We start from the raw sequence: 27,486 nt of genomic DNA on the forward strand, positions 1-27,486 counted from the left end.
GCTGGCTGGCCTCCCTGGAGCCTGCTCTCAGCCGCGCTGTCAGTGGCTGTCCAGGAGGGCTGACACCGTCCACCATACCAGCAGACACTTCCTCGGTGCCAGCTCTGAGTGCAGGGCACACAGCTGAAGGACCTCGCTCCTTGTCTTAGGGAGCTTTTCTGAAGGGAGTCTGGCTCCTGAATTTTGTGTGAGGAGAGTTTCAGGGCTGTGGTCTGACTGAAAGTAGGGGCTAGGGGCTGGTCTTAATGATGGACTTTAGTGTTTTTACTTAAGTCATCTGTATTCAACAAAAACAGCTTCCTAAATATGTTTTGGTTTATACCTTCCATGAGACTAAGAAAGCGTTAGTTGTTTTTCTGTAAAAGAACTGTGTGTTTTTCTGGGTTGGCTTGGCGGGAGTAAGTGTGCCCCTCCTTGATCCTGCCGTGGCCAGTCTTTTTCCACCTCTTTCACCTTAGCGCCGCTTTGTCATGTGGGTCTCAGGGCTGGTGTTTGTTTTAACTGAGTTCCTTTCACCCTCACACCTCGCCTTGTGCTGGCTGGATGTGGCCAGCCTGGGTTGGGCAGAGATTGGACAGCCTCACACCTCTCCTCAGTTCCACAGTTGGTTCCTTGGTGATTTCAAGCAAATTGTGGTCATCTCTGGGTATGAGTTTCTCTATCTGTAAAAGAGCATAAAACAAGAATGTTTCCTACAGGTTCCCTGTGAAATCTGAAGGTCAGTCCCTCACCTGGGACACATCAGGAGATTATTTGGAAGCCAGGCCTCTCAGGAAGACAGAGCGGCATCACCAGCGGCTGCCCTTCACAGGTGGCCGCCCCGCCTCTGCACGGCGTCCTGCTTTGCATTCAGAGCAGGAAAGCTGTTAGCACGAGGCTCATTTCAAATCCCAGTTGAGGAGGTTAGCATAGCATCCTTAATTCTAGCACGTGGCTCCAGCTTTCTCTTGAGCAGTTGGAGTGATTAAATGTCATGATATATCAGGGCAGTGCCAGTTATGAACGTGCATTTCATGCTGGGTGTGTTACATTCTTTGGTTGGTATTGGGCATAGCACTGACCTCCCTTGGCAGCACCTTTAACTGGGGGCCTTCGTTGACTCAGATGGGACTGAGCTGGGCCAGGACTGCTGCCAGGGCGTCACCTGCTCCTTCACAGTCACCCTGCTGGAACAGCTAGGATCTTATCCACATTTCTCATCACGCTGCCCACACAGCCAGGCAGGATATTTTTGCTCTGAGCCACAATACTACTTTGATTCATTGTAAAATGTCAGAGCTGGAAGTTTCCGTAAATATGAGTTATCTCCTTTACAGGTTAGTAGACTTCGGCCCGTAGAAAATGTGACCTACCCAGTGTCTCACGAGACCTTTGACAGTACCCAAGCCTCTGTTGCTTAGCAACATCTTTGGCACAGAGGGGGCACTCCCACTGGTTGAACAAAGGAGTAAACCTAGATCTCCTGGGACTTGTTTGAGCAACAGAGTTAATTTTACCCTTTTTGGTAACGGTACCAGCATACCAAATCTGATTTTGTTTTGAGTGACTGATCTAGAGTGTTAGAAGATTCCATTTGTTTTCTTGAAAGCGACTACCAGTCTTTCATGTTGCAGATGCCAACTGAAAAGTTTGACCTTATAGTTCGCTGTTTCCCTTATTGCACTTTAAGGCAGTGAGTTTCAAAGTATGATTACAGAGCAGCAGCATCAGCTTCACCTGGGAACTTGATAGAATGCAAATTCTTAGCTCCTCCCCAGACCTGGTGAATTAGCCGCTTTGCGGGAAACCCAGCAACCAAGGTTGTAACAGGCTCTGCTCTCCGGGCGATCCACGCACGCTGAAGTCTGACAGCCTCCGTCTTAGTAGGTAAGTCTTGGGCGTGTTTCCTCCAGTTGTGAACAGACAGTGAACGGAGCACGCAGTTATGAACATACAAGAAGTAAGTGTAGGGATGCATAACACTAGAAAGCAAGTAAAATTTAATACCAGTTTTATCGGGCACATTTAATATATCCGTGATGATTGCGCTAGTGGTAATTAGGCAAATGAAAAGCAGTTTATATAAATGGCTGTAATGAGTATTACCCAGGCAAATCAAGTTTTTATCGTTTTTCCCCCCTTGTTAGCTTTCTCATATCTGATAGTGGCCACGCTGTTGGCAGTTTCCCTCCTTACGCCTATTACATCCTTCAGACACCCGCAGAGATACGCTCATTCATGGCGGGAATTCGGCTCTCATCTCTCCACTGTTGGTCTTCCCTGTGACCATCTATCTTAGGTAGATTTCCCTCAAAGCAGTATCTAGATGCAAATAATTTATCTGGGAGGGGATCCTAGGAAGCACGCCTTGGGGAGCAAGAGTGTGAGAAAGAGAGGGAACTGTGAAGGGGTTTGTTGCCTGGGCTCAGACCTGCCAGGGAGCCCGGGTGGAAGGAGCCCCTCATCTGAGTGCGTGCTGCTTCCCGAGCAGGAGCCGGGGGAGGATACTGACTTCCAGCTAGGGTCCAGGGCCAAGGGCCCCGGGGGCCGGAAAGAACCGGCAGAGAGCTGCAGGTGTCTGTAGTTGGAAACTGTGTGGTGGTCGGGTGCAGGCCTGACAGATGCTGATACCGCCCTGTCAGTAGCCCAGGGCTGAGGTTTCCCAGCTCTCTGGGCTACACCCCTCCCCCAGCCTGGAAGTCTGTGGGGACCCCACTGTGGTGCTCGGAGCGGCCCGATCCTGGGGTCGGGGGCTGCCTGGAATGTGGCAGGCAAGTCCTCAGGGCTCTGAAAGCAGCTGCCAAGGGTGGCGGCAGGAGGAAAGGAGCGTGTGCTGTGAGAACAGACGCTGGATCTCAGAGTCTGAGCCAGTGAGGGGCGGGTGGAGCAAATGATGAAATCCCGGGATTGTAAATGGCAGACGGTGAGTCTCTCTGCTCTGGTGGAGAAGAGGGAGGGCAGAAGGTTCTGGGTGCTGCTCAGAAGAGTAGAAGGCAGAAGAGAAACTTCAGTTTGTTGCCAGAAACTCCCCCTGCCCCCTGGCGCCCTTTCCATTCAGCCTCGGACCACATCCCATCCTGTCCCACTTCTGTGTTCCGGTCTCTCAAGGCTGCAGAGGACTGTCTGAAGCTGAGCCGGCTGGGATTGCCAGGCCTCCCTTCAAGTGGGTCTGTTGGCACAGTGAGTTTGCTTGCTAGGCTGGTGAGGATGGAGGACTGGAATCTTGCATTCTTACTAAGATAGTCCTCAGCACAATTTTGACTGGTCCATGATAAAAGGAGAAAGTTAGGGACAGTGAGGAGTGTCATGGTGGTGCTGATGGTAGTTTTTTGCCAACTGCCTTTATTTTATATATGTTCATCCTTTGTACTTCACGTGTCCTTTTGCAAAACAAGGAAATTTTCATGCTAAGATTTTTTTCCTTTATTCATGTTTTTTGTTTTGAAATAATTCTAGGCTCACAGGGAGTTGCAGAAATAGTACAGAGAGGTCCTTTATTTGGGACTCGTCACCCAGTCTCTGCCAGTAGTATAATGCATTGCGTAACTCTTGCACAATATCGGAGTCAGGAAACTGACTTTGATACAGTCCACAGACCCTGTTCTTATCTCGCCAGTTTGGGGTCGGAGGGGCTTGTGATTCTATGCAGTGTTTTTTTATGTGTAGGTTCATATAGCTATCACCATAGTAAAGATGCAGAATTGTTCTGTCGTCACAAAGATCTCCCTTGTACTTCCATCTTGCTCGTTTTTGAAGTCCTTATGTGTCATGATGAAAAGGCAACCTTGTAATATTCCCATATCCCAGTTTAGGGGAAAATGGCCCACACAATTGCTGAGTTTAAGGACCACTGCCCCGTGTCTCCCTTTTGAAGGAAGACAACATGGTGCTCTGCACAGAAGCCCTTTTCCAAAAAGAGGCAAGTGTCCCAGGATGGAGAGAAGCTTATTTTTGCGTTGGGTCTTTTTCTTTCAGGATTCAGTCCTCTGAAGGCTTAAGTGTATTCACCAAAGGCTACTCCATATTCTGCCACCTGCTCAACTGCCAGGTCAGTGGGGGTGCCTCAGCAGAGAGGCAGAAGCAAGGGTCAGCCTTGTGTGGCCTCTCTCATGGCCTTGGTGAAGTCAGCGGACAACTCTGAGCCTCAGTTTCCTTACCTGCAAAACAGGTTCATCTGGATCCTCTCTGAGGTCCCCGCTGGCCGAGTCTCTGGCTTCCCACCTCACTCGGTCCCGCTTTCCTGGCCTCTGTTGCCACCAACACAGTGATGAGGGCCCAAAGGCCGAGTTTGTTAATCCCTCAACCAGATGAACTTACTTATTCTCACTTCTGGAAGCAAAGTATAAAAAGAAAAAGGGAAGTTAGAGGTTTCATACTTCACAGTTTTGACTAAAGCCATCCTGTTTATTTTCAACAGTGTAAGAGCATATTTGAGATTCTGATATATGTGTACAACCACACACGCACAGACACAGGGCCTGAGCTCAAAGATACTTGAGAAAAACAAATCTTGTTATCTCGGTTGCCGTGAGTACTAAACTCCTTCAGTCTGAACTTGCACTCTCTCTCTCTCTGAGTTCATCTGTCACTCGCGCATTGGATTCTGTAAGAGGTAGAATCTTAGACAGGGTTCTGTAACTCGTTAACTGTGGAGCTGGGAAGCCCAGTTTGGGACCCCTGACCTTTGGTCCAGGACCCTTGGGGGCGTCAGCAAGCCTCCCCCCATCCTTTCTTCTCTCTGAGGACCCCTGGGGCCAGCACACCTGCTGGGAATGCTTCCCTGCCGTCTCCCCCCTCTTTCCTCTTATTCCAGAACTCTGCGAAGGGACAAAGTTGGAAGTTGTCTCCCCAGTTTTGCTGCCTCTGAAACAAGCACGCAGCCCACTTTTAAATTGTTATTGCTTATCAGACAAGACAAGAATGGGAAACAGAGACTGGCAGAAAGAGCCAACAGTAGAGATGGTAGAGAACTATTTTAAAGTAAAGTAATGGCTGCCCTGAGTCTCACACTAGCAGGAATACACTCAGTCTTTCTTTGGCTCCTTTGACAACCTCTCCCTCGTGGTGTTGTCTTGAGGCTGTAACTCCCACTCCTTTTCCAAAGGCCCTCCCTCCTAGACGCACACCACAGCCCCTGGGGAACAGTCTTGGCCTTGATAAATACTTGCAGAACAGTGGGGACTGGTGGGTTGTGTTTGCTCTGGAATCTTGGTGCGAGCCAAGGCGAGAGATTGTCTTTGCAGGTGGGGAGGCCCAGGGGTCTCCCAGTGCCTCACAGGGTGGAGAAGGCAGCGGGACTGTCTCTTCTGCCTGTCCTCTCCCAAGTGCAGCCTTTCATGTTCTTCCTGAGAAAGTCCAGTACTCTGTCATCGCAACGCACCAGACTCCCTTGCCAACAGGCCCAAGGGTACAGGTCCCCAGGGCTTTCCCAGGGCGGGCGGTTCCCCACTGAGACTGCTTAGGAAAGGCTGTGTTCTTTCTGGTTGGCCGGTGTGGTTGTGTACTTGAACGTGGCATTTAATCCACAGCCATTTCATGCTGCTGCCCACGTAGGGAGTGGGTTTTCTCAGGAGTCCCAGAAGGCAGGTGACCGCATCTCGCCAGCCTGATGAGAGGCAGGGCGTGTTGGTGTGTCCTCAGATGCTGGGCCTTTCCACGGCCTCCCATTTCCTCACCAGCCAGAGGGGGCCCTGTCCCTGCGCTCTGGCCCCAGACCTGAGGTGTTCCTTTGGGGACAGCGAGTTGTGCCCCTGTGCACACGGTCAGGAAAGGGGGACAGGACCCCACGTTCCTCAGGAGCACAGACACAGATGGGCAACAATAAGGAAAAGCAGGAGGATGGCCGGTTTACTGCAGGAGGCCCATGGCCTCAGGGGTAGGGAAGGGCAGCCCGGTCCCGGGGAGGGCTGTGTCGTATTGGCTGTATTCTGTTTCCTGAACCAGGTGGGGAGGTTATGGATGGGTCATTTATTATTAGTGTTGAAATTACAGTGTTATAATATATACTGTCTGAGCGCTGATGGCTGAGCGCTGCTTCCCACCCGCACGATAGTTACCCTCCATGTACCTATCACTCCCATGGAGGATTTCCATGTGTCTTATCTTACCTGATTATATTTAGGAGATACAAGGATATTTTCCTGGGTTTTTTTTGCACTGCCTTTTGGGATTGGGGTTGGGGCAGGGCACAGACTAGTTCCTAGCTCAGTTTTTTTGCTTAGGATGACCTTGGATGCCCTTGAACTTTAGAACATGTCTCTGAGACTTAGAGGACTCTAGTTGCTCTGCCTCCACGTCCCGTGGTCTGCCGGGGGAAGGGAAGGGGAGCAGGTGGACGTAAGGGGACCGGTCTCAGTTAGAGTGCCCTGCTGTCCCTGCGCTCCCGGCGGGAGAGCCGGGTGGGCCTAGGGCAGTTCCCATTCATCACAAGCCTGATGCCGTGAGGAGAAGCTGGCAGTTTGACTTGCGTGAGGTGGCCCCTGAGTTGGTAGTGTGTAAGAGCCCAGAACTTTGCTCTGTAACCAGATGCACTCATACAGCCCAGGCTGCATGGCCCTGGCCCTGGCCGTGGGTAAGGCGCTGCTCAAACAGGAACCTCAGTGCGGAAAAAGGAAGGGCTGGAAGCATGCTCCAGTCACCTGGGACTGTTTCCTAGCCTTCTGCAGAGACGCCCTTTCGGAGGAAACAGCCAGAGAACGGTTCTGTGTGGGAGTCTAGGCTTACTTGATAATGATGGTGGTCTGAGAATTCCTACATGCAGAGCTCAGGGTATTGATAGCAGAGGCTAGAATCTATCAGACACTGCTGCCAGCTCCACCCAGGAGGCTGTCTGTGTGGCCAGTCAGGACGAGGGTTGTTTGGTTAATCATAGAACTCTGTTAAAGGAGGAAGTCATCTTAAAAAGAATACAAACGTTGTAATTTAACCCCAACACATAGGCTAGTCTTTGTGAAGCTGGGGCTTTTTCTTTCTTTGTGGATCTGCTAATTTGGAATTCTCTGCCCTCTTTATTACGTGGATCACATCTACAATAGAGGATTGATTCAGACTTTTACACCGAGTTTCTCAGAAGTGAGGCAGGCATTTAGCCACTTGTGAAGCACTCTGAGTACAGAATCCTTGTAGAGATTTTTACAGTTTATTTCTCCAACAACACAATTCAAGAACACATTTAAAAAAATTAGTCTCTTGGAAGCATCTACGTGGTCACCAGTGAAACAGCTTTTTGCACTTCTTTCATCATTTCTGTAGCATTTAATTTAATTGCCTATTTCCATCCACACGTATAACCATTTTAAACATCTTTGGAAATGATCCCAACTGGTTCTTAGTGAGCAGAACCCTCAGCAAGTAGAAGCAGAAGACTCGGGATGTGCTTGAGAGACTCCTGCCCCTGTGGGTATGGGCAGCTTTGGTCGATTAATGAGTCACTAATTGGTTGCTCAGTTGTGTGTGTTTAGTTGCTAAGTCGTGTCTGACTCTTGGCGACCCCACGGACTGCAGCAAACCAGGCTCCTCTGTCCTTCACGATCTCCCAGAGTTTGCTTAAATTCATGTCCATTTTGTTGGTGATGTTATCCAACCATCTCATCCTCCGTTGCCCCCTTCTCCTCCTGCCCTCAGTCTTTCCCAGCATCAGGGTCTTATCCAGTGAGTTGGCTCTTTGTGTCAGGTGGCCAAATTATTGGAGCTTCAGCTTCAGTATCAGTCCTTCCAGTGTGTATTCAACGTTGATTTCCTTTAGAATTGACTGCTTTGATCTCCTTGAAGTCCAAGGGACTCTCAAGAGTCTTGTCCAGCACCACAGTTTGAAAGTATTAATTCTTCAGCTCTCGGCCTTCTTTATGGTCCAGCTCTCACATCCATACATGACTACTGGAAAAACCATAGTTAAGCAAAATCATTAACAGACTTGCAGAGTAGGTGTCACCTCATCACAGGTGACCATGTGGTTTCCCCGCATCCACCTGTTGCCCCCGCATTTCTCTGAGGTGAGGGGTTGGCGCCTCTAGCACTCCTCCCTCTCCTCCCTCTCCTCGCTGTCCTCTGCTGAGTATTGTCCCTGGTCCTCCGTCTCTTGCCTGGTAGAAAGGCGTCACCTCCCTCACATGAAACATTTTGTCCTGAATGGAGAAGCAGCCTCCAGCTGAGCGTCCAGGATGTGAGCTATTGTTCACACAGTATGTTCCAAACAGTTTCTGCCAGAAGGAAGAACCCCTTTCCCGCTGATCAGTCCTTTTTTTTTTTTTTTTTTCAAACAAAGGAATCTGGGTTTTGATTAACTTGTTTTTAGGTGGAATTCTGTTTCCTTTGGAACCAGATGACTATGACTCACGCGCGGAAACACCGTCTAAGCTCTGTAAGCTGAAGCGGGTGAGGAAGGGCCTGCGTGGACTCTGTACCAACCTCTGTGGTTTCACAAGGACTGCAGATGTTTTTCTCTGCATGAGGGAGGCTGACATCTGCTCAAGTGGGTTACAGAGCGAAAACTAAATGGCTCTTAGGCTCAACCCTATTTTTCCAAGGACTTAATTTAAGAAGGCACTATAGTACCTCCTGCCGGGGCCCCAGGACATGGCAGGCCCCAAGTCTGCCCGGAACCGGGGCAGACAGACACTGCCTCTGGAGAAGGAGCAGGCCTCGCCATCTGTGCTTGCAGCCGGGGGGACCTTGTCTTTCCTCCCAGGATGATGTTATCCAGCGAAGCCCACGTCTTTCAGGCAGTGCAGAGCTTGCTCAAACTCATGTCACAGTGAATTAACTCTGCACTGCAGCTCTGTTTGGGAACCAGACACTTCACCAGGATTCCTCATGTGCTGTCTAAGATATTGATAGCAGCCTCATGTTGAGGTCTCCATTTTGCCTTTGAGGGAACTGAGGCTTAAGAGTGAGAAAGTGAAAGATAGTGAAAGTCTCTCAGTCGTGTCTGACTCTTTGTGACCCCATGGACTGAATAGTCCGCAGAATTCTCCAGGCCAGAATACTGGAGTGGGTAGTCGTTCCCTTCTCCGGGGGATCTTCCCAACCCAGAGATCGAACCCGGGTCTCCCGCCTTGCAGGCAGATTCTTTGCCAGCTGAGCCACAAGGGTAAGGATAAAAAGTTAAGTAATTTGCCTGTAACAGTGATTGCCTGAATGATGACGAATTTTTTTGTTCACATTTTATAGAAAGAGAAATTGAAAGAAATGTTAAATGACTTATCCAAGATTCCACAACTAAATAAGTGGATTTTTTTGGCTTCACTGGGCAGCATAGGGGATCCTAGTTCCCTGACCAGGGATTGAACCCATGCCATTTGCAGCAAGGGCACAGAATCTTAACCACTGGCCCACCAGGGAAGTCCCTTAAGTGGATTTTCAACTCAGGTTTCTTTCTCCTTCCAGTGTCCTCAGTCCCACGTATTTAAAATTGTACTCTTGAGTTTTCCTAGAGTAGAAGCTAGGCCCTAAATAAGTTGAATTAGAAAGATAATCAGGCACTGGCCACATACTTGTAGCTCTGTGATCATGTTATGTAAGCTAAAAGTTATTTAACTTTTCTGATATTTGGTTTCCTCATCATTAAAATGGGAGGGGACTTCCCTGGTGGGCCAGGGGTAAAGACTGTGCCTTACAAAACAGGGGACCCTGGTTCAACCCCTGTCCTGGTCCAGAAAGATTCCGCATGCCACAGGGCAGCTAAGCCTGTGCGCTACAACTACTGAAGCCCACACGCCTAGGGCTGGTGCTCCGAAACAAGAGAAGCCACCGCAGTGAAAAGCCTGCGTACCGCAGCTAGAGAGTCGCCCCCACTTCCTGCAACTGGAGAATGCCCATGAGCAGCGACAAAGACCCAGTGCAACCAAAACATACATATATGAAAATTTAAAAGCATTAAATGGGATGGCTTATAGTCCCCCTGCCCACACCCCTGCCCCAGCTGGTAATGCGGAGGGCATAGCACCCTCCTGAGGGAACCTAGCCCTGGAACCTGTCCACCCTGGAAAGCTGGAGTGTTAACAGTGTTGATCTAAGTACTTGCCAAGGAGAAGGGTACCTCGCTTGCTGTGAGCACCTGTCCTAATTTTCAGGATGACCTCCTGAAGTAGGAAGGGGGTCACTGAACAAGCTCTTGGCATGGTCAACACTTCTTGCCCATGCAGTATTCTGAGGGTGGATTTGATCCCATTTGCTTGATTTCGGGCAGTAGAGCACACTAGCCAAGTATCCATCGTGCTAAAGCAGCCCACCAAAGGAGGGATCAGTGTCTTTTGAGTCTGATTAATAAGAACCAATTTCCCAGGGCCTGTTCATCCCTGGGAACACTGATAATTGAGTTTTCAGTCCGGCAAGACTGGGGTTAGCCTGAGTTCCAGAAGAGCGAACGCCACACTGCAGAGCAGCAGGGCTGACAGCCCTTCACCCTGAAGCTTTGTGACTCGGAATGATGGTGCAGTCAGCCTGCGTTCCCACATTCCTTCCTCTTTGTTCCCTCTGCCTGTTGGGCATGTTTCTGCTCATTAGCATGTTGAGCAGAGCTCATTACAAATGAGGAAACTCAGGCCAGCGTTGGTCTTACAATTTATTATTCTCTAAAAGATTTGATCCTGAAAGAGATCTTTATCCCAGTATTTTATTCTGAAAAACTTCTAACATACAAAAAACTTGAAAGAAACTTTTGAACAGTGAGTGAGTGCCTGTATATTCACCACCTACAGCCTAGATTGCAATTAGATTTTGCTGTTCTTGCTTTATCTCATATCTGTTAAACCCTCAGTCCACTGAAAAATAGATGTTATATTGTGATGCATTTCAGAATAACTTGCAGACTTCAGTACATGTCATCACTAAATATTTTAACATGTATGTCATTATCTAGAGTTTGGTATTTGTTTATCAATTTGAGGGGAGGTTAATGCAAATGAAAGACTTAAACCACGAGTCCACCTTTCCCTGAGTTTTGATAAATACATATATTTATGTGACCCAAATTCCTATCAAGATATAGGATATTACCATCACCGCAGGAAGTTCCCTCATGTCCCTGCCCAGTCAATCTTTACCCTTCCCTACCCCACCAGCAACTACTCTTCCTAATATTGGATGTTCATTCTGCCTTTTCTAGAATGTTATATAAATGGAGTCAGCTCAGTATGTGTTCTTTTGTGTAAGGCTTATCTGAAAGATTTTACCTAGTGCTTTAAAATGAATTTTGGGGATTCTATTGACTTCATCCAACTTCTATTTCACAGAGATAACTAGGAGTGGCAGACTGTAGGAAGTCTCAGGGCATCTGATGGATATTGGTAGTGTATTTGTATTAAGTATATATAATTTTTTTTTTTTTTTTTTACTTCTTCAGTGTATATAATTTGGTGCTCAAAATTCCACATTCGTCTCCTCTGATGTTACACGGCAAGTGTTCCCCTGCAGAGTCTGAGGAGACGATGGATACAGAAGAACCCCTTTCTCTCCCTGGCCGCGGTGCTGAGGAAATCAATCCTGAGTGGGCACCTAGGGTGTTTGCTTTGGGCCACTTTAGTCCATAGCCAGACCCACAGCGCGGTGCACTGCAGTGGAATTCAAGCTGTAGAAGGGCAGGACCAACAAGGGAAGGCTGCTGGTGGTAAAAGAAAAACCAAAGAAGGACCAGGAGACAGGTTTCCCCGTGTCTGCGAGAACGGCACTTCTCTGAGCGGCTTCCTCCTCCTCACTCCTCCCCCAGACCAGCCTACTCCTGGATAGAAAGTAGATTGCGTAAATTGGACAGGAACCCAAATACATAATCCTCATTAATCTTTTAGAGTCTTGTCCCACTTATTAAAGCCCGTACTTGGCGCATAACCCAGAGTTCTGTGGCAGCAATAATAAAGTTAATTGGAATCTAGGTCTCCCACCTTTTTTTCTTCTTTCAGCAGTTTCTTGGGGCTTTTTAGTTAAAAGAGTGCTTGTAGGGGAGGCTGTCTTAGCGCGAGAAGGTCGCTTGGCAAGTCTTCTTTACTTTCCGCCAAGTGGCCGGTCTGGGGCATGAGCACTGGTCAAGGAAAGGGCCAGCTGGTAGTTGTGGGGTGCATGATACTTTGGGGAGCAAGGTGGGTATCGGCCACCCAAGAGATGTGTAAAGGATGAAAATGAGGGGAAGGGGAGTTGGAGACTTAGACGGGGGTCGGACACGCACAGGCTTCCATCTGAGCCTGTGTCCCCGACCGAAGGACAGTCCTATGGTCTCTCAGCCTCATAGGAAAAGTGAGATTGAGAAGGAAGGTGACCATGTAAAAGGGGTTCAGATGGGGATCCTATAAATATGGCAAAGGTCCAAAGCCCCCCACCGTGAGCCTGAGACTAGCTGTGCTCCGTGGAGAAGCGACTCATTGTTTGTGGAGCTGCCTGGAGAGGGACAGCCCCGCCCTTGCAGATACGCATTCATCCCCTGCTGACCACTGCTCCCCTCCCCCTCCAGTCCTGTCTCCCTCCCCTAAACACAGTTGACAAGGTTAGAAAATCAGGACAAATAATTTACTTCAATCCATCCTTGTCTTTCCAAGGCCTGGTGTGATTCAGTCCGGGGGGAGAGGGGAAAAAAAACTCAGACTCTGGTCGGTGACCCTTTTTCAAATGTGGGGAATCAAAGCCCGCTCCGGGCGGAGGAGCCCTGTCTGCTGTTGAGGGCGGAAGACAAGAGATGGCGATGAATTCTTATGTGCTCTCTGGGCTGGGAGGCGGCGGCGGCAGCAGCATCAGGGAGCCTCGCACCGCGGAGGAGCCAGCTCTGGCATCGTCGGTCACCTGGTGGAAGGGGCTTGGGCCTCCGGGGTGGCGAGGACTCCGCCTGTGCTCCTGGGAATGGGGGGACGCTGTCCCAGCAGGGCCGTCTGGCCTGAGGAGGGGGTCTGCCCCCTGGTTCCTCAGCCCGTCAGAGTGGTGCCATCAGTGGGGGATGGGGTGGGCGCTGGGCATCGACCTGTGGGCAGAGCTGCAGCATCCTCGCCTGAGAAATGGGGTGGCAAGTCCGCTTGGCAGTGAGCTAGGCTGGGCAGCACTGTGGGGGAAAGGGGCCAGCTGGTAGTCGTGGGGTGTGAAGTCCCTGTGCCAGCGACCCAGGGAAGTGGGGGAAAGATAAAAATGCGGAGGGGAGTTAGAGAATCCAGACTGAGGTCGAGAGGTGTCAGGTGCCTTACTGTGTTAGGCGACGAGGCTGGCCTGGGCATTTAACAAATGGTAACTCATTTGTCACCGGGTCCCTTCATGTACCAGCTCTAGGCAAGGCGCCGTGTGGCCTCTGGAAGAAACAGCTTGAGCCAGGATCCTCACCTAAAGGTCCTCTCGTGTCCCCGGAACACACCATAAAACAGCTAGTGGGGAAGTTACAGTGCAAGCGTGGGGCGTCTCCAGGCCAATAAAGGAGTCAGTCTCCGAGGCAGCAAAAGAGAGAGACGGCGGCCCCAGTCCTGGTGGTACAGGCCCAGCGGGAGTGTGTTTTCCATCTCACGGGAGGGCCCTGAGGAGCTGTCCCTCATGAGAGGGTCCTCGGGAGCTGACAGCTCCCTGGGCAACAGACAGGGGTGGGGGTTGGGGGGACATGTCTGACATTAGGAGCCAAATTCAGTTCCAGAAACACTTCATGTCCCTTCATGTTCCCGTTTGCCCCAAAAGGGGGAAGAAGGGCGATCCCTTTGCCTTCCTGCTCTCGTTGAGGCTCATCTTATGACCAGATTGACTCCTGTTCCCCTGACGTTTTTGCACATGGAGCCCCTGCATATCGCCCTGGCTTCTCACCTGGGCTACCTCCTGGGCGGGAGCCTTGCTCTCCCGAGGCTATGGTTTTCCTTGGATTGCCTGTGCCCAACTCACCTCTGGGGCATAGAAGACCCAGCAAAGCCCGGGCACTGTCTTCTCCCTCCCCTCACTCCCAGTGTCCGTGGAAAAGCCTGGCGTGATCTGAGTTGCTCCTGGCAGCCAGGTGATGGTGATGGGAGAGTGTACCTCTCTGTATATGGAGTGTCTCTTCCTGTTGCCAGCCTGTGGGCACCAGGGTCCTGTGTTCTGAACCAGCAGATGGGAGAGGGCCTTGGCAGCAGGATCCCTAGTGTGTGGTTTTGGTTGTCTTCAGCCACACAGAGAACATATTTTATACAGCCCAGGTGAGGAAAAAAGGAAAGCCTGAATACTTGCTGAAAATGGAATATTTGCAAGCATTTTTTGAATAGATGAGTCCATTATGGTGATAACTTTCAGGCTTTACTAAACACAAATATAGGCTCTTTATAGGGTTGACATGAAGTGCACTATTAAAGCGTGGCCATTTCCCACCTCTCTCCAAAAATGTCACGGACCCTAAGCAATAGAAAAACCAGAGAATGTTGAACTGTTCCGTTCTCTTCTGCCAGCCTTTTCCCCTGACATTCCCCTGAGGTGCAGTGTGTTTCTGGGAAAAGAGCCTAATCAGATTGTTTCTTAACTCAAACCTCAATAGTTAAACTACCCGAAGTGTGAGGATCAGAGCGGTATCTGTCTTCTATGGCTGCTCCTCTTTGTCTGGAAATGACCACATTCCCCCTTTGCTGGTCCTGGGGCCCCGGGGCTGTGGCAGGGGGAGGTGGTGAGGTGATGAGGCTCCTCCAGTCTCCACAGCCCGGGCTGAGGGCCTGGGCAGGGCTGTGCCAGTCTCTGCCCGCACGGACGTCACGGCCACTTCCCTCCTCGCCCTGAGCTCTCACCAAGGCTGGAAGGGCTCCTGGGCTGCAAGTTGTTGGGAGAACTCTCAGATCCTCTTTAAACTAGAATCTTCTCAGCTGGCCTCAGCTACCGCAGTTCACAGAAAACAAAACACACTTTCTAGGTTGGGTGGCGTGGTCCTGAGAGTACCTTGTGCACCTGCTTGCAGACTGAAGCACCCAGCAGCTGGGGAGGCTGGACTTTTCCTCGGCACATGTAGTTGCCCTGGGGGCACCCCCTGGGGCATGCAGGAGGTACCCAGCTCTGCTCTCCCTGACTGTTAAAGGTCCTTTGGCGAAATGTCATGAACTGGGCAACCAGGAGACGCTGACTCTACAGGCCAGTCAGGGCTTTGATGTTAGGTGATTGATTGTATGATAATCAAGAAATATATAATGTAGGTGACTTGACTTTATTTCAGAAGACACCTTGGAGTCACCTTCCACTTGAGCTTTTCCCACCCTGACTGTGTGGCCTTGGGAAAATAGCTTTTCATTGTTGGCGTTAATTAAGTGGACACTGTGCTTTTTTCATCAGGCAGCTGCCTCTCTCACCATGAGCCAGGCCTGGTGGGTAGAAGGGCAGATAGAACCCTCCAGATTCCACCCCTCCTGGTGTTTACTGTGGTGGTTCTCCCTCATTCACCCCCTCAGGGGTCCCGGCTGGTAGGGCCATTCTAGAGATAAGGACCCAACACCCCATATATGGAAGTCTCCTCACCTTAGCAGCCTACTTTTCTCCTGTAAATGTGGAAAAGGAAAATTAAGCACCTCAGCAGATCTCTATTGAGTGCCTGCTCTTTGCTCAGGTTTCAGGCTTTTGCAATATAATGACCAGTGAGTCATTAAATGCCAGGTTGGGCCTTGCGGCCTGGGAGTAGGAGAGCAGTTTATCTGGAAGGTAAGAGCCGTCTTCACATATCCCTAAGCCTTTTCTAGGGAAGAGGAGATGACTTTAGGGCGAGAAGTTTAAATCTGTAGAAAGACAAATATTACATAACTTGGTGCTTTCTGCAAACAGGGCGAACTGACTGGGAGAGTTAGGGCCCCGTCCCTGGGAGGTCTTTAGTCCGATTGTACTAAAGTGGTGTGGGAGTTGGGATTGTATGACCTGTGAGGTCCCTGCTGCTAACTCCAGATTCTGTGTCTGGAAGAAACTCTCAGGAAATAACTAGGAATTAACTTACAGATGTACTTGGGTTCAAAGGTGTATTTGGAGCAGTATTCATTGCAGCATTGTTTAGAAAGAGAGACGACTGGGAATGCCACACGTGTGCCTCCTCTCTGAAGACTGGTAAACACTGGCTGACTATATACCTTATCCTTTTAAAAAACGAAAAAAGTGTTCTTTTTGAACTGTGGCAAGAATTCCAAAATGTATTATTAAGTGGAAAACCCGAGATGCAGAGCAGCACACTTGGAACAGCTCTATCAGTGTTGGGGGGTGGTGTGGAGTACATTCACATAATTGCTTACTTGCGGATAGATCTAAGATGCTTGAGAAGCTGGTTATGCTGGTTGCCTCCAGAGAGAAGAACTATAGGCAGCTGGGAGATGGGGGTCAGAAAGAGGCCTTTTGAATCTTTTGAATTTTGAATCATGCGAATTATTACTTGTCAAAAAATAAATAAAAATATGTTTTAAAACTTTATTAGATCAGAGTGCTCTGGACAATAGAGGGGAAGTGGGGAGCAAACTAACTTTTTATTGAGCATCTACTGAGAGCCAAGTCTTAAGCCAAACGCACTTGAAAGGGGCAGGGCCAGAGAACGGGGTGCTCTGGGGAGGGCTGGAGGGGAAGGGCCTTCTCTTGAAGGGGCGCGGCAGACCCGCTTCCCATGCCAGCCTCTGGGCTGCCCGGCCCGGTCGATGAGGTTTGCTGCCCCAGTGAGAAGTGTTTCCTCTGCTTTCGCAGAGCTCGGGACTGGAGTTCGTGTGCGCGTTAACAGGCAGTCAGGGGACTGCGTGCCTGCCTGAGCCAGCAGGCGTTTCTGTGGTGGAGGAGAAGACCTTCCTGGGCTCTGGCTGCCGGGTGGAGGAGGTGCTTATCCCGTGTTGTTCAGCCAGGCTCAAATGTGCTGCCTTTGTCTGCCAGCTGGAGGCTGTCTGGAGAGTTGTTATTTTTCTCTGTCAGACCTAAGGCTCCTTACTTGCACTTAGAGGAAAAAGCATCCACGCCCTGGTACAGAAGGTCTTTTTTCCTTTCTTTAGAAAAACAGCAGTGAATGAGCTCATTATCACCACTACGCTGGGGGCCGGGGGCGAGGGGCGAGGGGCTCCTCCTCCTGCCCCCGCCTGGTCCTGCCCCTGGCCAGGTTTCCCGGAGCAGGGGGCTTGGATCTGGCTCCGGGTGACCAAAGCCAGATGGCTGGGACAGGTGGTCCGCATGGGGGGCGATGCTGGAGACATCTGGCTGCTCAGAGACCAGCTCTGTGTGCTGTGGTCCAGGACACGTGTCTGCCCTCTTCTCCCCTCAATGCGGAGCTGTGTGCAGGACCGCCTGCCTCCAGGGAGCAAAAGCTCCTCCGTTCAGGGTTACCTGCTCATTCCGGGGCTCTGCTGGTCTGGGCTCTGGAAAATATCCCCACAACTCAGAGCTGGTGGTCATGCAGTAGCAATTATCTGTTAGGTGCTTACGAATTGCCAGGCCCTGCTCTGGGTGCTGGGGGTACAGCCCGGAACAGAGCTGGCACAGACTCCGTCCTCATGGAATTTAGACTCTAGCAGGAGCAGTGGAGGGTGCCTGCCCTGGCCTGCTCTTACACCCTCTACCCAGTCTCCGCTGGGTCTGGAAAGGCTGCAGGGTGGGGGAAGTGATATATCAGTTGCCTTGGAAGGGAGGCTCTTGGGCGTTTCCAGTAGCTGAGCCCCAGTTGTTACCCACTCACTCCCTTCAGACCACGTCTTTAGACCTTCGGGGGCTGGGGCCAGAGAAGAGCCTTTCTTGACCTGAACATGAGCTCTGAAACCTTGCAGGTTGGTGCTGGACCTTGGCATCATCTGGAAGAGTCCTGGAGGCCTGCCCCTGCACACGCTGCTGGTGAGCTGGCAGTGTCTGACTTGAGCCTCACAGCCTGTCTTGTTCCTCTCTCTTCCATCTCAGATTGAGAAGATCATGAGCTCTATTGGAGAAGGGATCGACTTTTCTCAGGAACAGCAGAGGATCTCAGGTACCGTGCCACACAGCCGTTTCCCCCGCGGGACGCAGCCCTTTCGCTCCCTTCTGGCTCAGACGTTTCTCTGACCCAGAAGACAGACGTTTAGGGGTGAGCGAGGTCAGCCCAGACCACATCACACTCGCGTTTACACCGCCCACCCAAGCTGTGATTTTTAGGAGCCATGACTCCTTTTGCATAGTGTAGCGGAAAGTGGACAGAGGCATCTTAGGCTGACTGTGAGGAAGCTCCGTTTTAAAAAGGGAACGACTGTCACTGTTACTTTTCTAAACGTGGGCCTTCTCTGGATTGCTCACTGTGGGTGCTCCTCGAGTTGGTCCCCGCCTCCCGGGCGGCTCTGCCTCTCCCCGGGAACGTGGCTCGGGCCCTCCTGACCCAGGATGGTGGCAGTGCCCTGGCGTGGGTTGTGTACCTGCATCGCCTGGAAGGGTTGGATTTGCTGCTCCCTCCTCGTGTCTGTTTCTCCATTCTTCCATTTATTCATGTTCACTTCAGAGCACTGTTACTTGGGGTATTCTTTTCATTTCAAAGCCCTACAGGTGAGCTCTACCTCCGTTTCCTTTGAAACAAAGGCACTAGGGAGGCCCTACCTGCGCTGTTTTCCTTGGTGATAGAATTATGGTTACTCAGCTTGCTCAGGTGAGGTGACATTCTTACGGTGCCTCTCAGAGCACCTCTCACACCCTCCCCTCAAGCCTCTGAAGGCACCTTTCCACCAGGGCACCTGGGCGGACAGCAGCTTAGGAACTGGCCTCTTGCCGTCATCAGGGAAGGGTCCCTCTGCACTTAAGGGGCTGCTTCCTTGTTCATTCGGGAGGCTCTATCCAAGACTGACCGGTGAGCCCAGAGTGGAATGGGCCGTTCCTGCACGGGCCCCTGGCCCCGGCAGGAAGTCTGGTGGACGACAGGGCAAGTGTGCACCTCAGCAAGGAAGCTGTGGCTGAGGCCACGGGCCTTGTGGGGGCCTCGGCCCTGTCTCAAAGCCTGATTCTAGATGCACGTGTGTCCAGGGCAAGGTGCTCTCTCCCCCTGAGTCCTCATTTGGATAATAGTACTTACCTCTTTTCATTTGTTAAGGATAAGTAATACATCAAATCTTTGAGGTAAAGCAGTGTTCAGTAAATAGCAGTGATGCCTGTTTTTGTCCATGAAACAATTACTTCCTCATACTGAGAAATCCACTGGGTTCCTCGAGCCACCCTCCATTCAGCAGCGCTGTTCCCTGAGCTCTAGCAGAGAAGGCCCGATTGGGTCGGGTCCATCTTCACTAGTCATGGATTATGCAGGAGGTCTGCACAGGGGGCTCTTCTGGCTAAGAGTTTGTGGCTCTGTTTCGTGGCACTTGCCTACATACAGTCCAGGGAGCTTAATTATAGTTTGCAGGCTTTTCCAGGAGCAAGTGTTTATTGGGGATAATGTTTAGGACCGAGACGGACACTGTGGCCATTTTCAAAGCTGTGCTTCAGGGGCAGTGGGGATGGGTTGGCTGCAGTCAGTTCAGTTGCGGCGGCTCTCCGCTTCCCTGTGCCTCTCTGCGTCTGAGGAGCTTATATCAGTTGTGTGTGCTCGAGAGGCTGGTGCAGAAGCAGGCCGTTACCTCTTGGCTTTGGTGAATCAGGAGACGCGACAGCCCTTCTGGAAAACACTTTTGGAAGAGCCCTTCTTCTTGGAGTTGGTGACAGTGAGCCCTTTCCTTCCCCTGTGGGCCCCACCCCCCAAATCTCACCCCACTGTGAACCCATGTGAATGGCGAAAGGTGGTCCGGCTGCCCGCCTAGGTTTCTGGTCCCAACACACAGTGTTTTTAGTAGCTAGCGCTGAGTAGCATCCTCCAGACCCCAGCTTGGGAAGTTGAGGGTGAGTACACAAAGGTGGCCCCCTGAGCAGAGGGTGCGTCCGCCCGCACTGCAGAGTCCCAGCCTGCAGTGTCCGCGGGGTGGCCGGGCTCTGAAGGATGGAGTGGAGCTCGGGCCTGCCCGTAACCTCTGTCCGATGTGTCGGGGGGGACTTTCCCCAGGACCTCAGGGAACACCAGCCTTCAGCTAAGCCCCAAGTAGATTTCTTGTTCATGTTGAATGGTCAGCATCAGATTTCAAACCGTCCTTGGTTTCTGGGTCTAGGAGAGGAGCCCTGGACTCAGGGGTCACTGTCCCGGGAGGAGGAGCAGGCTCACAGGCAGGCAGCCCTTAGCTAAGCAGGGCGTTGCCCGCTGTGACTGGTTTTGCAGGGGATCGTGTCCTGAAAGCCGAGACCCCAAGATGGTGCTTGAATCACTCTTATTTGGGGCCGTGGGGCCCAGAGTGGCTGGCTCTGGAGCTGGTGACCTGTATCCCCGATAGGCCTGATCGCCAGCTCATCCCACTGTCAGGAGTCCAGGGAGGGCGGGCCTTGCCCGGCCCAGCCCACTCACTGCTTTCATCAAAGGCCTGTGCTGTCCAGCCAGTGAAAGAAAACACTTGACTTTCTTTTGCTGCAGTCAGCCATTTTAGTGGTTGAGTAGGTGTGTCCTGGGAGAGCAGCGGGCCAGCCTGCTGGGGGGCAGGTGTCTCCCAGCACGTTTAGAGGGTGGTGTGTGGTCCCCGGGTTTGCGTCTGTGTACACGTTACTGTTTTTGTCTCCGCGGCTGTACTGGAGGTTTGGTCCCGGTTTCCATTCGTCCTTGGTGCCCCCGTGCTATGTCCTTATCCTCCTGATTTTTTTTTTTTTTTTTTTATCCTCCTGATTTTGATCAGCCTGCTGTGGGCCTGGTGCTTCTCTGCTGGGTGCTCAGGGCCTGGAGAGTCATTTCCTGAGTTGTTTGGTGCACTCACCTGAGAACTCTGTTGTCCTGTCCTTATTTTGTCACATTTTTTGTGATACCTCCTGGCTTACCTTCTTGGCAGAGAGGCACAGTCATTCCTGAAGTGATGGGGGCGGGGTGACTTCACCTACAGGCTGTGCCCTCAGGACAGCGTCACTCCTCTGACCCCTGTCTGGCTGTCCTAGAAACTATCGGCCAAAACTGTAGGATGTTCCTTCTCTGTTCTCCCTGATCAGCTGTCTGCATCCCCTGGAGCTGGAGGTAAAGTTTGGCCGTCTCTGGCTTTCGTACATGTGCACATTGGCCAACAGCAGATACTGGAGAATCTGTTGGAGAATCCGTCCTTTTGCTCCCGTGCTGGTTGCTGCTATCTCCTTTTCCCTTGGTGGCAGCAGCAGCAGCTTCTGCCACGATGTCCGATCCCTGATGCATTTTCCTGAGCATGGAAGGGTGGGGGGAGGGGAGGGGAGGAGGGGGAGGGCCAGACGTTAAGAGAGTGAGCAAGGACTGTGGAGCCGGCAGCAGGCAGCGTGGAGCCCAGGAGCCTTCAGACAAAGCATTCTGCTGCGGCTCTGGACGCCTCACAGCCACCGGCAGCAGGCGGGACTGCGGCTGCCTGCCCAGGGGATTGTGAGCAGGGAATGCATCAGCGGCCGGGGGACACTTGATTTCACAGGCACACAGAAGCCTGCTGCTGAGGTTCCTGGAGCAGACGGCCCCGCTCCGGGGCAGGGGCGTCCCAGGCTGCCCCCAGACTCGGCATCCCGCAGAGCTGCTACTGTGTGCATTGGGAGGCTTGCCGCCAGGGCCCTGACCACCGTCTGTTTTGCAGAGGACAGAGGAAGGGGAGCCTGGGACAGTGGGTCACCAGGGTCTCCTACCTAAACCAAGCCACTTGACCTGCCTGCAGGGGCAGAAAGTGCTGGGAACACCAGAATGACTTTCACCGCGCCAAGGCTTCTCCGGAGGTGACGTTTTTGTAGTTGGTTCTCCTTTTTCCTTCTTTCATCTCTTCTTGCCCATGAGAACTGGAGTAGTAGATGGGGTTAAGGTGATCAGCTCAGAGCATCCACGGTCTTCCAGGAAGGGCTGAACTTCTTCCTGCACTCGCAGGCTCCCGGTCCTACCCAAGGAGCAGAGCAAATGAGGTCCTCCCTTTCATGTTCATCCTCAGAGGAGGGGGGCAAGCCCCGGAGACGCTGGGAAGACAGCTGCCGTCTTTATCACTCGGCCAGAGAGAGAGCAGCGCCGAACGGGAAATAGACTCGAGCCACACAGATGACAGAGGATGGCTGCCTTTCTCTGTTGTGTTGGGCTGGGTTTTGTCTTTAGCTGAGAGCTGGATTTGCCTGCCTGCTTTCCACCGGAGCAGGCTAGTCACGGGAACAGCCACCGTCGGAAGAGGAAGATGAACGCCCAGCCCCCACCGCCCAGCCCCGCCCGGGAAGGCTGGCCCGCGGACAGCGACCTGGCCCGGGAGACGCCCCGCTCGCCGGCCGGAGTGTAGTGGGGTCCCGGCCCCCAGCCCTGGCCCATGCACCTGCCCAGCCCGTGCCGCCTTGAGCCTCTGCGCACGAAAGGCTGGTGGCCATGGTTTGCTTGTTCCGGGACTGCTGGGGGAAGACAAGTAAAAGTCTCCTTTCTCCGCGGGCCGGGGTCCTGCTGCTTGGGCTGCATGCACTGGCTGCCCGGGGCCGGGCGCGGATCCGTCGCTGTGCCTGTGTCCCTCCGCTGCATGAAGAGGCGCGCTCGCCCCTGACCGGCCTGGGCTGCAAGGTCGTGGGACTGGTCCCTCGTCCCCCGTCCCCCGCCCCTTCTGGGGCCCGTGGGGACAGACTTTGTGAAATTCCTGCGTGCAGGCGGACGAGCGCCGACCCGGAGAGCCTGGGGGCTCGGCTCCCCTGGCCCCTGGGCTGTGGCCGTGCGGGCGCCGTGCCGCCCCCGGGCAGCCGGCCCCCGGGGGGCGCGGGAGTGGGCGGCAGCCGCCCAGTGCCCTTGCGCGCTCGCCTGCCTCCGGTCCCGAGTGTGGCTGCTTCGTGGTGATGACGATGGTGTGGCAGTGTCGTCTGTCTGCCTCCGAGTGCCGCTGCTACCGCCTCGATGGTTTCTCCCTGTTCAAGCGTCTGCCGATTCCTCTCTCGTCAGGTGCGCGGCCGCTGGAACAGAGCGTCGGGGAGTGGCTGGAGGCCGTGGGGCTGCAGCAGTATGAAAGCAGGCTGCTTCTCAACGGCTTTGACGATGTCCGCTTCCTGGTGAGTGCCTAGCCCCGGGGGGGGGGGGGGGGGGCTGCTCCCACACCCCAGGGAAGAGGGGCTGCACGGCTGAGACCCGACGGTGGCCTGCGTGGCCCCGCATTCTCAGCACTGCCCTGGGCACACCCTGCTGGGAGAACTCTGCAAGTTCGCCCCGGAGTAGGGTCCCTAACACATCCATTGGTCCAGTCCTGTCTCCCTCTCAGATCCCAGCCAGACGCCAGAAGCTCCCTTTGTTCCCCAAAACTTTACCGTCAAGCCTGTGGTCACTGAAGTCTGCAGGTTTCCAGCAGGAAGGCCTGGTAACCGCCGGTGACCTCACGGGTGGCCCAGAGGAGAGACTGAGCAGGGGTGGGAAGGATCGGCTGCTTTACTGAGGTGTAACTTTGCACTCTTCTTGCAAAGCACAACAGCTCAGAAAGAAAGAAAAACCTAAGTGTCCTCTCTGTGGAGCAGGGGCCCATCAGGACCCTGGGTCCAGATCCAGGGCTCCCTGTGCAGGTCCAAGAAGCAGCTGTGGGCGGCCTGCCCATGCCCGACCCTCCTCTGGAAGCCCTCCCCAGATGTGCTCACAGGCGAGTCGGGCGGGGGCTTCGGCTCAGGTCCTTGGCAGTCCTGGCTGTCCCAGGGCGGGCGTCGAGTGCAGTGGTGGGGGCAGAGCTGATGCGTCCTGTTAGCGCTTTGGGTGCGGGGAGGCGCTCACTGACCCTCCCAGCAGCCCTGAGCTGTGCGCTCACATCTCTGGGAACTGGGGGTAGGACATGAGCCTGCCACTCCGGCCCGAGGGTCCTGCCTCACTGCCATGCACGCAGCCTGCTTCTTACTGGTGGCTGAGGGGTGTGGGAGAGGTGCCTTTTATATGCTTGAAGTCGCCTTCTTGCCCGCGCTGTGTTGGGAGCTGGTTTGAGGTTCCTTGCTTCCTGGTGGACCTGTCCCGCCTCTCACGATTTCCAGGGTGCAGTCCTGAGTGGACACTGAGGTGCCTCCGCTCCCTGAAGCGGATCCCTGACCACCCAGCCCCCTCGGCCACCGTGATTGAGGGTGATGGTCAGTGGACCCAGCGCTCCCCCTGCCCTTTCCTGTCCAGCGTGGGTCTCTTTAGGGTTCTCACTGATGGGGTGGCATTGGGCACCTCCCAAGTAGTGGGCCACCCAGGGAGCTGCCTGAGGCACTGTAGGGGACCCTGACTGGGACAGCTCATCTCACCAGGCTGCCTCTGTCCCAGGGCAGACAGTGAAGCCTGCTGCAAACCACCCTTCCTGAGCTGCCTTGAGGCCAGTTATTTTTCAGCTTTTAAAGATACTAAGTTTTAAAATAGCTTTTTTTTTTTTTTTTTTAAGTTGAACTGAGTATATTTATGGTTCTTACAACCTAATGCCTGACTTACCATGTTCCTTGGGGAAGGCCAGTAAACCCAAAACAGAGGTGGGCGTTCAGCCAGTAAGGGCGGGCACTGGGCCCTTGGGGCCGGCCAGTGAGGGGCCTTCCGTCTCTGAGCACGGCCCTTCCTCAGACTGGCTGTCAGAAGGGAAGGTTGCCGTGGGCGTCCCCTCCCTGTGCTGGGGGATCTTAGAGGCTGAGCTCCTGACTTTTCACCCCTCCTCTTGCTGGTCTGGAAAGGTTAAGGTTCCCATTCCGTGAGTATAAAGACTCCTTTAAAACTGCTTCTCTTAAAAAACAAACAAACAAACAAAACTGCTTCTCTGCCCCTCCTTGTGCTCCGACCAGAAAGTAGCTGGGCGGGCACCTGGGGAAGAAGTGTGGCCCTGGGCCAGACATCCACGCACGATGCGGGGCTTCTGTTGGAACACATCTGTTCTGTTTGGGAAGGGGCTCATTGAGGGAGGCCCGCAGCTCAGTTCTTCCAGGGCCTTCCTGGCCCCTCCTGCTACCCTGGGTGCAAGCCGTTCCCCTCTGTCCTCTCAGCTCCAGAGGGGCAGCTGGCAGGCAGGAAGGCTGATTGCACCTTAGTCTACCATGTCACTTCTCAGGCCCTCAGTGGCCTGAGTGGCCGTGCACAGTATCCTGGGTAATTGCATGTAAGTTGCCAGATGGGCCGCAAGGCTAGTTAAGTTTTAGTTACCAGAAAAGAGAGGAAGAAGACACATAAGCAAGGAGTGTCTTGTTTAGAAACATTTCCTCGTTGCATATGGTGTAACTTACACCGCATTAGCTGGTGGCATTATCCCTATGTGGTTTGGTTTTCAGTAGGTTGTAAATGTCTCCCTTCGTGCTGAAATGCCCGGGAGACTCTTCTACAAGATGTACAAGTGGCTCCCAGGAAGCCAGCCAGGCTCTAGATGTATTAGGAACGTCTGAGACCAAGGGCTGCTATGGAATCTCCCTGTGACGGGGTCCTCTGAGCTGTGGGAGGAGTCTAGGGCGTTTGCGAGAGTCACTGCTCCCTCTCAGGGTAGAAGGGACCTTAACCCCCTGTGGTCTCATCCTCCCCTCTGTGCCCGAGGTCCTTCCAGATGAGCTCTGCCCTTTTCCCAGTGACGGGCCCGCCCCCTTGCTTTAAAGGCACAGTCCCTTCACGCTCTGCATCACTCAGGCTGGTTTAGACCATTCTTTGTATTGAGCCAAATCTGTTTCCTTGTGGCTTCTGTCCCTGGTTCCAGGTTTACTTTTGGGGGCCACGCAGAGCACACTTAGGCCGTGAGAAAATGGAAGATCTCTGTCACAGCCTCCTGGGTCCTGTCTTGTCTGAGCCCAACACCCTCTTTCCCTTGGCTCTTCCTCCTGTGATGTGAGACCTGGGCCGGATGAGTGAGCGCTGCAATTGGAACTTGATTCACACTCTCTTGCCCGCAGGGGGCAGGGGCAGGGCAGCCGGGGCTGCCAGGCGCCCCCAGGGTAATGGGGCTGACCCCAACCCTGGAGCCAGGGCGGGAAGTCCGGCTCACATATCTGCCTGCCCGCCCACCGCGCTGGCTCGTGCATCGAAGCCAGTTCCATTTGTTTCACCACAAATCTTGTCCACAGGAAATGTGCTTTTTCAGGAGAAGGGAGGAAATGCATTTAATCAGCACGGAAAGAAGGTAATTGGTGGTTGGCGAGTGTGTAGCTCAAGCGCGCTGGTGCAGGTCTGGTATCTGGGACTCGGCCTGACCTCCGCTCGCTGGAGTGTCGTGGAGTCAGCAGCAGTGCTTCTCATGCTGGGGCTGGGTGGACGTTTAGAAAGGCTCTCAAGACTGTCTCATGCGGAGAAGCATTCACCTTGGAGTGTTGAGTGAAGAAACTGAGACACAAAAATCTGTGTGCAACGTATTCATAATTTTCAAAATAGGAAACATTTCGAAGTGCAGGGAGTAAGCCAAAAATGTATTCCACGGTTCGTTATCTCAGGGGATTATCGCTTTGTTTTCTGAGAGTGAAATAGATTTTCTGCATTTCCTACAAGGAATGGATCTGACATTAGCTAAGCAGATAGTGTAGGCATCTTAAGGAATGTGACTGTCTAGCTGGGAGAACGCGCACAGGGCACTGGTAACAGCGGCGAGTGCTAAGTGCTGGGCATGGAGGAGGCGCCTCGCTCACCCAGGGTTCACCGCCTGCCGGGCACCAAGCTGGCGCCCAGCCCTGAGGCGGGTGCCCGTCAAGTCACAAACAGGGCCCTGGGCCCAGAGGGTGGAGGAACTGCCAGGAAGTGGCAGAGCTGGGACACTCGCCCAGAGCTGTCTGACTTTGAACCCCTGCATTCCCTGTGCCATCCTGGGGGTTTTTGTAGAGGCTGCAGGAGCTGGAAGGACTCCAGGGAGAGGCCCCCACTGTCTGTGGTCAGCTCGAGGCCAGCTCGAGGGCAGAAGTGGGCAGGGCCCAGAGAGGGCAGCGAGGAGGGCTGGGCCTGATGGAGAAGGACCCCAAAAGCCACGCTCTGGGGAGCCCCCACAATCTCTGAGCCCTGGATGTAGGGGATGGGATCCTGTGGTTATGCCTTCGCCAGGCAGGGCACAGGGGAGTCAAGGTCCCCACTGGGCAGCCTGGTGGGGTGGGGAGCGGGCACGTGGCAGGTGATCGAGGCTGGAGTTTGGACAAGCAGAAAACGGGAAGGAGTCCGGCAGCAGCTCAGGCTGGGCTGGAAAGCGCAGAGGAGGGCTGAGCGGCAGGCCTGTGCCTCTCCAGGGCAGCGCTGGGGAGGCCTCGTGTGCCGCCCGTCAGTTTATTTCTCCCCTCTGCCCGTGTTTTCCTTTTATTTATGTGCCAGCTGGCCCCACGTGTGGGGGAGAGGTGGTGGGTGAAGAGGACCAGGCCCTGTGAGCGCTCAGGGCACGAGCTTGGCCAGGGGCTCCTTCTGCACTGGCTTCTGTGAAGCTTCCCAGCCAGGTTCCCAGGCCCACAAGCCCCCAGATCAGCCTCACTGTTCACCCCGGAAGCCAGGCTGTGCCCTTGGGTTCCCGCCCAGTCTCCCCCCGCAGCTCCTCATCCCCCCGCTCTGACGTCCCTCCTTTTGCCTCTCCCTGCCCTGCGGTCAGGCTGCCTCCCCACCTCGACGTCTCTCCACCAGCCTGGCTTGTCTCCGCAGAGCGCTTGGGGAGCTGATGGCTCTGGGGCGGGAGCGTTTCTGTGCCCCCGTGTATAGCAGGG

The 27,486-nt window shown here is 53.3% G+C and overlaps 1 protein-coding gene across 7 annotated transcripts in view; it reads left to right on the plus strand.

The window, feature by feature from the left end:
- The window catches only part of ANKS1A (ankyrin repeat and sterile alpha motif domain containing 1A), a 163,913-nt gene that overhangs the window by 117,939 nt on the left and 18,488 nt on the right, over positions 1–27,486 (plus strand). For all 7 annotated transcript variants that reach the window (XM_043907230.1, XM_043907234.1, XM_043907228.1 and 4 more), the window contains 2 exons: positions 17,776–17,842; positions 22,793–22,899. In XM_043907230.1, the coding sequence (XP_043763165.1) occupies positions 17,776–17,842; positions 22,793–22,899 (174 nt within the window). The remainder of the gene's footprint in view (positions 1–17,775; positions 17,843–22,792; positions 22,900–27,486) is intronic.

Source organism: Cervus elaphus, chromosome 7 (assembly GCF_910594005.1).
Source record: "Cervus elaphus chromosome 7, mCerEla1.1, whole genome shotgun sequence".
In the NCBI taxonomy this organism is placed as follows: domain Eukaryota; kingdom Metazoa; phylum Chordata; class Mammalia; order Artiodactyla; family Cervidae; genus Cervus; species Cervus elaphus.